General features: G+C 40.5%; 1 protein-coding gene and 1 pseudogene across 1 annotated transcript; both read left to right on the forward strand.

Moving 5' to 3' along the window:
• The first annotated feature begins 382 nt into the window (after positions 1–382).
• On the forward strand, positions 383–6,041 carry plpp6 (phospholipid phosphatase 6). The gene is made up of 2 exons (XM_032571211.1): positions 383–1,027; positions 4,080–6,041. Exons 1-2 carry the CDS (start codon positions 544–546, stop codon positions 4,445–4,447), a joined length of 852 nt encoding a protein of 283 aa, XP_032427102.1. The 5' UTR covers positions 383–543; the 3' UTR covers positions 4,448–6,041.
• Positions 6,042–6,268: 227 nt separating this feature from the next.
• On the forward strand, positions 6,269–11,358 carry LOC116725271 (dimethylaniline monooxygenase [N-oxide-forming] 5-like; annotated as a pseudogene).
• The last annotated feature ends 925 nt before the right edge of the window (positions 11,359–12,283 follow it).

Genomic DNA, 12,283 nt, shown 5'->3' on the forward strand with positions numbered 1-12,283 from the left:
AATAGTCCAAATAGTTTGGATGTATTTTTTCGTCTTTCCCACTTTCTGTTTCCGTTTATATCATAGGTTTGTGATGCATTTCTATCCTAACGAAAAAGATATAAAACTTCAGATATTTCACGAGATATTAACGTGTGGAAAAACCTCACGAAATCCTTACAATGGCCACCGTAAGAAAGACTTTCAGTACTCAATTATGCCGCATTAACTAATCAGTACATTATTGCGAGAGAACCTTTTGCGTTGCTTCGCAAAATGTAACGCAAAAGAAAAAAAAAATTCCCATGTCCCATAAGGGGTTCCGTAGCGTAAGGTCCAACCAGAACAATGCAACAAACACAAAGAAGACTCAATTTCCCAGGGTCCTCTGCGTAAAGAGCAACAAATATGGCGGTTCGCTTCAAGGTACCCGGACGTGACAGGAATTATCAACAGATGAGCTAAAGGAGCGAAAACCTTCGCAAAGCGGCTGACATTTTTCATTCATCGTTTTCGTGTCATTTTTTTCTTGAGTGGACGGGTTACTAAAGCATAGAAGAGGAAATGCCTTCTCCAAAGGCTAAGAACGCCGGTCGCAGGGATGGCAGCCCGGTGCTCGGCAGCAACTTCGACTTCGTGTCGCTGACCAAGCCGCTGAACCGCTCCTCCCCGCCGCACCTCCTCCAGCGACAGGGCTCCGACCCGACCACCGCTCGCCTCCGGGCCTCGGAGAGCCCCTCGCGTCGCCGAGGCTCCGGCTCCTCCACGGGCTCGGCGAGCGGTCAGGGGCCGCCTGAGGAAGACGGCATACGGCTCAACCCGTCCCTCATCGGCATCTCGCTCAGCTCCCTGCTCGCCATCGACCTTTGGCTGTCCAAGCGGCTCAGCGTGTGCGCCTGCGAGGACTCGTCGTGGGGCAGCGCCCGCCCCTTGATGAAGCTGATCGAGGTATCCGGACATGGCATCCCGTGGCTGGCAGGCGCTGCTTACTCCATGTACAAGAGCGACAGTGCTGCAGGACAGGAAGTCATGCTCAACCTGCTCATGGGTAAATGCGCTCCGTCATGGGTTCATTATTGTAAATAACACAATAACTGGACTCAGTACTAGTTCACATGCAGACAGCATAATAACCCTGCTTTGCTCTGCCTCCACATCTCGCATAATCCTCGCTATAAGTGACTGATGCTGCCTGTCATGATCATAATGTTTTTCTTTAAATGTGGAAGCATCACCTGTCATTGTCACCGCTGACATAATATTCTGCAATATTTCATGGTGAACAACAGGGTAATACAAAACAACCAAATGTTTCTCTAATCTCAAAGAAACAGAAATTTCCCAGATTTATTTATTTACATTAATTCAGATCTTGAGTTGGGATGCTATTCACCTTTGTGAAACACTTAAATAAGGGGGAAATAAATGAGTGCTTCATATAAGCGAAGATCCAACACGTACACCGGAAACAATTGGGTTTAAACGAGATTCTGATCAAGGGAAGCATAACATTTCTAAACCGCATAGGTCCCGATGAAACAAAAAATAAAACCACAAATATTAGAAAGAATGGAAATAATGAAAAGCAAGTAAAATCTACATTTATTGAGTGGTGTTAAAATGAATTAGCAGAAATTAAATAAGTATTCATCTAGTTCATTCATAGAGTTATAAAATCAAGATAGTTAAAATAAAAGTACTCATACTCTCTTGTACATACTCATCCCCCTAAATGTTCTTGCAACTTTACTTTGATTAGACCATGAGCAATAGAAACAAAGGTCTAATTAGGGACAGATTAATTTTATTTTTACTTAAGAGTTTTTGCTAAATTCTAAAACTTTCATTTTGTCCATGGCTTTTAAAGTTTGTAGAAAATCTAGATCACATTAGACCTTTACAAAGAGAAAAATCTAATAATTTAGAACAAATGAAGCCAAGCATTTGAATGCATCACTTATGACGTGACGAGAAATACTTGTTTTCATTAGCATCTTTCTAGAATCTATTCTTCTGAGGGGTTTCCCTGCAGATTTTGGCAGAGTTGCCCCGGCGTTGCATGAATTTTTTAGCACTCTGTTGCTGGCGGACATAAATCCTCCCAAACATCAGGCGCGTCTTTGCAGTTCCTCTAATCAGAGCTGATGGTTTTATTCCCTTTTACGTACTGGGAACATTTCTGCAGCATCATGGTCTAACATTAAAATGCGCTGTCGCCACATTAAGCGGTTGTCACACTGAACAATATTTACAGTCTGCGTTCGGTAACATGAGAAGTAGACGTCAGCTCGGTTCACACTCGGTTTACCCAGCAGACTAGGATGTGATTGTTGGTGTCAGATTATTTTAGAGGTTCACGCTTTGTTTTCGTCGACAGTTTTGATCTGACCGCGTTTTTATTTCCCATCATTTCTAAATAGCTTTTGCTCCAAATACCGATTTGGCAGTTTCAACTCGCATCTCACTAAACACGATTTACCGGCTTCTACTTGCAGAGTAGGAAATCTAAAGTTATGAAGTACAAAGACATCCCATTTGTTGGCACAAAATGATGCATGGTTTGTTCAAAACTGCCTTGTGGAAGTGGACTCCAGGAATATGAAACGGTGAAAAGGCAAACTGACCTTTGAGAAACCTGTTAATGTTAGTGAGATTAATGTTAAAAATAAAAAACAGTGAATGGGTTTTAGAATACCGTACTCTAACTTTGCTCCTCCGTTCATTAAAAACGGTCTAGTGAGCCATAAACTCTTGGAATAAACAGATTAACACCATTAGATTAAATAAACACTAACGCTTAACATTTGCTCATCCTGTCATATTTTGGTCTGATTTAACACCAAATAAAGGTCATTATGACCCAACACTCTTCATTTGTGCAGCACAGATTGATTTTAACCATCTTCTAAATATTTATATATTTTTTACAATATAAAAATTATAGTATTTTTTAATTTAACCTGTTATATTTCTTAATTTTCCAAGCGGCCCCCGTATAAGCACTTCTCGGTGGGATAACTAACCGTGTTAAAATGTGCAGCCACCATTATTCCCATTTTCTTCTCTACTTCAACGTTTTAAGCTCGATGTTCACTGGACCTGTACATCGTCGTGCATTGAGTTGGAGCTGCAACAGAGCCGGCTGTGTTTCTGGTATTGTTGCATGTATGGAGAGTTGCAGGCTGCACCAGTCTCTCACACTGTGTGGACTTATTAGGACACTTGGAGTAAAGCCATTGGGCAATGTTATTAGTAGCACATGTAATTTTAGTTTTAGGTCAAGTCTGTGTAGGAAAACTTGATTCCAGGAGGACTGAGGAGGTGGCGCTCTGAGGTTTAATCATGTCGCATGTTTCTGATGAGGTACTACAGTCTCTTCTGAGGGTCAATAAGCATTTACTGAGTCTGGAAACTTGATTAATAAACTCGGAGTGAAAAATTGTGTGTTGTCAGATTTGAGCAAATGTCAGTTCTGAGACTCGGGCACTTTCTTCACACAGCCACCAGATGGCGCCAAGACAATGATGTCTGAATGACTGAAGTTTGATGGGTTTCACTAATCTTATAGTGCAATCTGTATGTGGAGTAGGGCTGAAACAATTAATTGTGAACTAATTTAGTAAATTATTAATCGTTAACTTGAGTATGCAGACTCAAAAAATGGCCACTGGATGAAAAAACAACATATTCAGCGCAGTAATTAAGCCAAAACTGTAGAAAACTATATGTTTTGCATCTAAGATAAAAACACCTTTGTCTGTAAATATGTTCTACACAGAACTCTTTAAGTTTAAGCTTCACCCGGTTTAGATTTACTAAAGGAATGCTATGGAGTTTAGGTAATAAAATGCTAATTTTCTTATTTCAAAAAGCAATTGAAGTATTTGATTCTTTGCATCTTTTAATGTTTCTCTAACACTATTAAAAGGCTTATTGAGTTAAACAACATATCTGTAGAGTGTGCCACTTTTTTATCCAACTAATTGTCAGAATAATTGATAGATTAAAATAATTGTTCGTAATGTAGAGGTAGTCCTCCTGTTTGTGGTGCAGCGTTGTGATGTTCTTCCATGTCTGCTTCTTCTTCTTCTCTCCCACAGGCCTTCTGCTGGACCTCATCCTGGTCGGCGCGGTCAAAGCGGTGGTGCGTCGGCGCCGGCCGGCTCATAACCAAATGGACATGTTTGCCACCTTCTCCGTGGACCGCTACTCCTTCCCCTCCGGCCACGCCACCCGAGCCGCCATGTGCGGCCGCTTCCTGCTGGCCCACCTGGTGCTGGCTGCGCCGCTCAGGGTCCTGGTCTTGCTGTGGGTGGGCCTGGTGGGGCTCAGCCGGGTGCTGCTGGGCAGGCACCATGTTACCGATGTGCTGTTTGGGTTTTGGATGGGGTACTGCCAGTACAAACTGGTGGAGATACTGTGGCTCTCTCCTGAAACTCTACAGGGGCTGCTCGGGCATTTAGCTTAAATTTAGAGACTGAGAGGAAGAGAGGGGGTGTGAAATGGTTTTGCTTTAAGGGCCTCTGCACATTTTTTATTTTCATTTCTCTGCTCTAAAATTATTTTCATTGGGGTAGACTCAGGAGAAGAGTTCCCCAAAGTACTGCTTTCTGCTACTTTACAGACATTGTTTGGTTCTTACCTTTCATTTGGGTTTGTAGGTAGGAAGCATCTACTAAACATCAACAACATTATGAAACAAACCTAACACTGCGCAGGTCTGTTTTATGTCGCTAATATGTTTGTAATCAGGCAAAACATGGGTTGAGTCTTCTGAGGGGTCCTGAAGCTGGCCTCTGTTTGGCTGAGCAGCTCAGATCATCAAGACGGGTCTCACAGACGCTCCGTCACGCTCAGATCTTTGGAGTTTGGCACTCGGGTACTCTGGGCCAGATAAAAGCCAGGATCCAAATATCTCTGCAGATCATCGTCAGCGTTAATCACAACGTTGATACCGATTAGTTCATGGGTTTAAAGACCAAATTGGAGGAGACTCTGCTTAGCACTTTAGCTAACTCAACTTTCAACCTACCTGTTCACCAGGATACACACGGTGACTAAATACACTTCTAGGGCCAAGTTGTGCTTATGTCTTTAAAAAAAATCACATGATCAAGATAGTTTTTGTTATTTTCCATTAGTTAATGCAGAGGCAAGAGAACATAAGAAGTAGTTTTGAGTTCCGATCCATAAGATGCACTAAAAAATAAAACTAATGCATGTTTAGATGTTTTTCTACTACTGTGGATAAGTCACTGTTGTTAAAGTGAGATTTGTAAAGTTGTTTCAAACATGTGGGTTGGCTGGACCATGTGATACATTACCAGGAGTTCATCAATAATAATATCAGCCATATGGTGTCCTCCTCCTCCTTATTCTCAGCGCACATAGATGATCTAGTCATTAACGTCTAAGATTTCATATTCAGCCCATCACATTCAGAGTAAACCCAATTAGCGTCTTATAATCAATATTGTCATCATGTTTACACTTTTTCTGACTGATAATCTGTTCTGTTGAACTGCATTGATCTGGTTTCCCTGCTCTACCAGATCAGATCTGACCACTGAGGGGATATTTTAAGGATTTGGGAGTCGAATGTTGGGTGTTTACACTTGATCCTTTTGGCCATGTTTGCTTGTATCTGTGGATTTTGCTTCACCCAGCAGCAGCAGTCATAAAGTTCTGGTTCACTAAGCCATATTAATATCAGCGGGAACATGTATAAGTTTTCAAATCTTCTACTTGATATACTCTAGCACTTACAATCAGTCATCCGTCACAGCGCCTCCCTGCTTTGGGTGTCAAGTTTTTTATTTCACTTGATTATTTCCTTTTTAAGTACCTTTTTTAATAATTTAGGGCTAATGAGGGACAAATTCTCATCTGAATTTCCAACATTTAAAGAAAATCTCTGAAGAATATGCAATTAGATAAAAGCTAAACTGTTGTTTTTAAGGACTCTTAAGTGAAACATTTGCAAAAATAATCAGAAAAAAAAATAAGAGAATTGTTAACTGTAAAGTCAAAATTTCTGAGAGACTGTCTAAGCATATTATTTATTTAGATAATCAGCTAACGCTGATACCTTTCCACTCTGCACGGAGAACAGTTTCAGGCTTTCTACACTGTAAAGGACATGTTGCATCGTCATGGCTACCTCCTCAATACCAACATATTCACTGAACAATAATTACAGAACATCTTTAGCTGTACAGAAACTAAAGACAAAAATCATAGATGTGCTGTTTTATTATTATTATTATTATTATTATTATTATTATTATTATTATTATTATTATTATATAAAAGTTTACATGTGTGATGCTCATTTTCTCCTCAATGTCAAACAATCAAATCAACAGAACAAATGTATGCTTTAGTGAAAAAAAACAACAAAAGTCAGACAAAGGCTGAGGTTTCAGTGAAGAAGCGCTACTTTCCTTTTTTCATACGAGAACTAGCAGAAAATGAACTACTTCCTCTACTGCAGGTGTGTCAAGCCTGTGCTCCCGGTTCACACTGCGAAAACAATCCTTGGAAGGTGTCGAGAACTTAGTTTTGTGCTCTAATGATCCAGTATATGGCCTGAAAGTTCATAGAGGTCAGCAGGTGGTGTACAGTTTTGTAACTTTCTTTACCACGTAGAGTAATAAAAACTTAAACATATCTGCCTGTCTGTGCAGCATGCCAAATAGAATTAGCCTAACCAAGAACATTTTCCAGCTTTGCTGGAGCTGATGTATGCTATATAGTGTCAAACACATTTTCATGACTGTGACAAAAACCGAACTAAATCTTATTTCTCTTCTGCAAACTAGCAAAAGTTGCCTTTCTTGTGAATGTGCTGCTGATCTTTGTCTTAAAATCCCTCATCATTTCTTTCTAAGATCTCTAAAGGCAATAACCTGCAAATGGGCCAGACTGACATCCAGGTGTCTAAACATGATGAGTCTTCCTTTAGACTTAAGCTATTATTTCACAGCGTGTGTTTGAGTGTGCATGCTTAGGAGTTCTTTTTTTTTTATCATCATCCATATGATTGCACTTAATATTTACATAAAAACAGAGCATTTCCGCAAATCGTCAATGCGTTGTAGTGACGTCATCGGTGGAGATGACTCAACAAATATGTGTGTTTAATAGCAACATGGGGTCACGGAGGCTGAGGACCCTGGTTTGAGGTGTGTGAAGCTCTGGTTAGCCGTAGTGGCTTTTTGCTGGTTGGCTTGAGCCAGATCCAGACGCTCCATTCGACAAACTTTTCCATCGGCGACTGTTTGGTTGACGCGTGTCAGACTGTGCCCTCTTTCTGCAGCAACGGACCAACGGTCTTCCCAGTACGTGGCGACTTTCCAGATTTCAGCGTCCTTTGCTGTTGCGAATCACAATATGCTGAATAGCACATTTATGACCAAATTTGTTTTATGGTTGTCCTACTGTGAAGAATATGAATAGACTTTAACCTAAGAGAAGCAAAGTAAAATAAGTTGCTACACTGTTAGAATGTGAGTGGTGGATAGATTTTGCACTCATCAGCTGTTTTCGGTTTTGCTTACTGAAAACCCAATATACTGTATTGAAGCTTTATCTTGAAGTGTCCAGATATATGTTGGTGTGATTGCATTGTGTCGTGTCAGTACATTTGCTTCTGCTGTTAAATATGTTAAAAGATTTTTAATTAAATGGACGCAATTGAAACCGCTTACCGTCATTTCTGATGCATGTGTGTGACGTATTATTGGAAAAATCTACTTTATTTTTCAGCTCATAAAGATTTTGGTTTACCCAAATGAGCATGTATCATTTCAGGACAAGATGTTTTTAATTATGCACTAAACACCAGCTTTAATACCGGAGTTCATCATGGTTAGGTTGGGTCAAACACTTTTTACATGAGAGCAGTTCATAAATACTACTGCTACATAATTGGTGGTGAAATATTTCCGTCTGTGAATCAAGATAGTACCAATCAGTCACTCAATTAAGCTAAAAGTTGAAAAGAAACCAAGATGTTGAATGAAGAGATTCAAGATGTTCAAACTATAGATTTGAAGAACAACGGCACATTTTAGAAGTGGAGAGTCTTCATGCAAACACACAGCAAACTCTTCAAATTTTCATTTGAAAAAAAAACAAAACGTATCAATTTCCTTCTAATTCACGTGAATGAAATGAAATAAAAGTTAAACTAAATCATCTGAATGCATTAATCTTCAAGGGAATGTAAGTCACAACAAATGAGAAGGCCCCTCAATATACTAGAAAATGTAGAAAATGCTTTCAATATTTCAGTAGATTGAAGCTGGACATTGTGCATAAAAAAAATAAAAAATCATAATACAATCATGCAGATGGCGTGTGCAGCGAATGCCACTCGTTCACCCGCCAGCCGTCTCCCACCACTTGATTGGAACACAAACTGGACTTTAGTCGAAGAAAAACCTCACTGATTTGGATAAACATTGCTCACGCCAATAAAAGCCTTTTTGGGCAATTGGGTCAGAAAAAAAACCCAATGAGGCTCTGCGATGGTTCCTTTGTGTATAAAAGACTGCACTTCCGGTGATGCTCCTCCAAACTGGACAGAACAGCGGCACACAAGGATCATCACGGTAAGAAAAGGCACACTAGATCTCTGTCCATTTTATAGGTAAACCATTACAGTCCATGTGTGGTTTAATAAGATGAAACTAAAGGGCTCAAGGAGTTTGCATGGGCCGTTTGATTAGTGTTCACTCTTTGAAATGATCTAATCAAAAATAAAGACAACAATCCAGTGCTTTCAATGAATTGTAAGATTGCCTTTGCCCTGATTTGTACTTCTAAGAACCGAGAAGATTTTATGACAGAACATGAAAGCAAAAGCTGATAAGAATATGATGCAGACAGCAGCTGAACTATTAATTGCTTTGGGTGCAAGTAGGCAGATAGTGAAATACTGCAAAGGTGTACTTTTGGTTTAAAATGTCAAAGCATTTACAGAAAGTTGACTTATGTAACGTAAGGACACTAGATGACACAAGGGGAGGAAAGTTGGGGAAAAAGGTTTCAGCAAAGTTGCTATAAACACATTGAGAAATGGGGAAGAGGAAAAGGAAATGAAACCTTTGTTAACAATGGAATTGCTCAACTAAAACTGCACATATGGTTGCTAAAATTGAGTTTATTTTCTGTCCTGTTGCAGCTCCTTCATGGTGCAGAGTCGCATTGATCGGGGCGGGCCCCTCGGGTCTCACCAGCGTCAAGGCTTGCCTGGATGAGGGCCTGGAGCCCACCTGCTTCAAAAGCAGCGACGACATAGGAGGACTCTGGATGTTCAAGGCAAGATGCCATCTTTAGTTGAATTTCCCTATGTTTAGTCAGCAAGTACAACCTCGAGAAAGCATTCACATTCCCGGATGTTTTACACATTTTTCACATTATGACTATGAACTTCATTGTACTTTATTGGGGTTTGATTTTCCGGACCAATACAAAAAGGTGGACAATGGTAAAGTGTTTCTTGAGATTTTGTTCCAGACCTGATCCAGACTTTTATTTTGGTATTTATACAAATCTATTATATGGAAGCCTCTTAGTTTTGCCATGTAATTAGATCCATCCAGATTCCCTTCTGGACCTGGGATGCTCCCGCAGAAGAAAAGCAGCCCTCTTTTTTAACAGTGGTTTTCTTCTTCCTAGTCTCTTTTCCTGCACAGTGTTTTTTTTTTTGTGCAGGAAGTGCCTGAGCCAAGCAGGGCCAGCATCTACCGCTCTCTCACCATCAATATTTCCAAGGAGATAATGTGCTACAGTGACTTCCCCATCCCTGCTGATTACCCAAACTCTAAGATCTTGAAATACTTCAGGATGTACGCAGAGCACTTTAAAATACTGCAATACATTAGTTTCCAGGTAACATAAAACAACCCAATTCTTAAGAAACCTTTATTGGTCGAAATCTGTGCTGCCAAGCCTGTTTCGATAACTTCTGGGTATTTTGCTTTTTCAGACCTCAGTAAAGAAAGTCACACAAAGACCAGACTTTTCTCGCACCGGTCAGTGGGAGGTGGTGAGAGACCAAAGATGGACTGGAGGAGAGGCACATCTTTGATGCAGTCATGTGCTGCTCCGGTCATTACACCTACCCTAACCTGCTACTTAAAGACTTTCCAGGTATGTCTTGGTCTTGTGTTGTTTAGTTTGCACGTATAGTTGGAAAATTCATAGCAAAACGATCATGGCGGATTTTCCAAAACCCAAGAAGCGATTATAGCCCTTAATACTTGTTGCAGGAATAAAGACGTTTGAAGGAAAATACCTCCACAGCTGGGACTAGAAGGGACCTGAGGACATGCACGGGAAGAGAGTGGTGGTCATCGGCATCGGCAACTCAGGAGGAGACATCGCCGTGGAGGGCAGCAGAGTAGCAGAGCAGGTTCTTGTTCTCTTTGTTTTGTCTTTTTTGAGTTAACATCTTTCTGTTACTTGAAGGAATGTTAATTAGTATCTGTTCTGCTGCCCAGGTGTATATGAGCACCCGTCGCGGCGCCTGTTGTGATCCATCAGGTTTCAGATATTGGCTGTCCGGTGGACATGATGTACAACACCAGGTTCATCCACATCCTGTTCCAGCTGCTGCCCATCATCTTCTTCACCTGGTTTGAAGAGAAGAAACTCAAAGCCATGTACGGCCACACAATATACGCCCTCAAGCCCAAACACAGGTGGGTTCTCTCCTGAAAATACACAATGCCGAGCAAAAGCATTTGGAAGTCTATTATGTTTTGTCATGCTACAACCACAAAGAAAGATCAAGTTTTTGATGGTCTAGGTCTTAAAATCTAGTCATCAAAAGCCGGCGTCCTGCAACTGAGAAACATCTTAAAGTTGCAAGACATCAACCCTGAAGGACTGAAGTTGAAGATCCCTAGTCTTTTGAATAAAATCCCATCAAACTCACTGATGTTTATGGAAAAAGTGTAGAAATGTTCAAGGCAAGATTAATTAGATTTCTGGATCTCTTTACTGGGCAGTCACTTTGGTGATGTGCATCTTCCCTTTGATCGATCATTATCTCATCATCTCTCCTAAATCCTGTGTTCCTCTCTCTTTCCTGCCTCCACAGGCTCTTCAGTCAGATACCAGTGATCAATGACGATCTGCCTCTAAAGATTCTTTCAGGATCCGTTATCATCAAACCGAATGTAAAGGGAATTTGTGGCTCTCCTGTGGTGTTTGACGATGGGAGCATGGTCAAACACTGTGAATCTTCCCTAGGAGGAAGATTCTGGAAAAGGTCCGAATTTTTCTCCTAAGTATTTTCAAGAGTCTTTCCACACTCCCAGAATGCTTTTCACTACCTTCAACGTCGTCTTCATTGCAGGTAGACACAATATTTTTGCAATATGTGCTGCTCTGATCAATTTTTGACAAGCTTTATTTGTCAAAAGGGACTTTTAGGGGTTGTAGTACAGCAGTTTTGGAGACAAATAAGGTAAATGTATCAATGACTTCAAAACAAATGATTTGTTGTCAAGTTGGTGAGAAAAAAACATCTGTACACAGATCATACACAAGCATCTAAAAACAATATAAGTTCCCATTTTGTTAAAAGACATTCTGATGCTCTTGTTGGCTGCATATAAGATTCTGGTCAATTTTCACTTTACCAAGTAAGTAATTTTTATTTTGAATCTTCATCCAAAACCACGCGACACAGATTCCACCTGTGGGTTATTTTTAATCACAGGAGAGAAACAGGTACATCTCTTTGCAGGACGTCGTGTTTATGTATTTGAGCTAATCATTTTACCCCGGTTCAGACCAGACCAACATGAGAAGTTGTGAAAAACACCTTTTAATCCAGCTATTGTCCAAAAAGAGCTTTTGGTTTTATTTTTACTTCAGATTTAAAAGTGAAGTGAAAATATTAATCTGGAAGAACTCAAACGGCATCATAGTGCGCCCCCTGGTGCTGACATCTCGCAGTGTATTCTCCTCATTGTGGGAATTCCAAAGACTTGAAGCTGCTGTAAATGTGAATGTCGCTTTAAGAGTCGAAGCTATGAGCTTTTGAAATCCCTCCATGGCCTCTGGGACCTGTGAAATTTTTCCATGCACTTTCACTTGCTGAGAAGGTTTTTTTTTTTTTCTTTTTTTTCCCTCCAGCTCAACACAAAGGGGGGGTTTCGATCAAAGCTACCCAGAACCTTTATCCTCTGGAACTTTTGCAGCCGCCTGCAGTCTGGTACAAAGAGCACACTCGTATGGTTTCTTTCATTAATGAGTAACATTAGCAGCAGATTTTTTTTCTTTCTTT

This window comes from Xiphophorus hellerii, chromosome 9 (genome assembly GCF_003331165.1).
Source record: "Xiphophorus hellerii strain 12219 chromosome 9, Xiphophorus_hellerii-4.1, whole genome shotgun sequence".
Taxonomy (NCBI): Eukaryota; Metazoa; Chordata; class Actinopteri; order Cyprinodontiformes; family Poeciliidae; genus Xiphophorus; species Xiphophorus hellerii.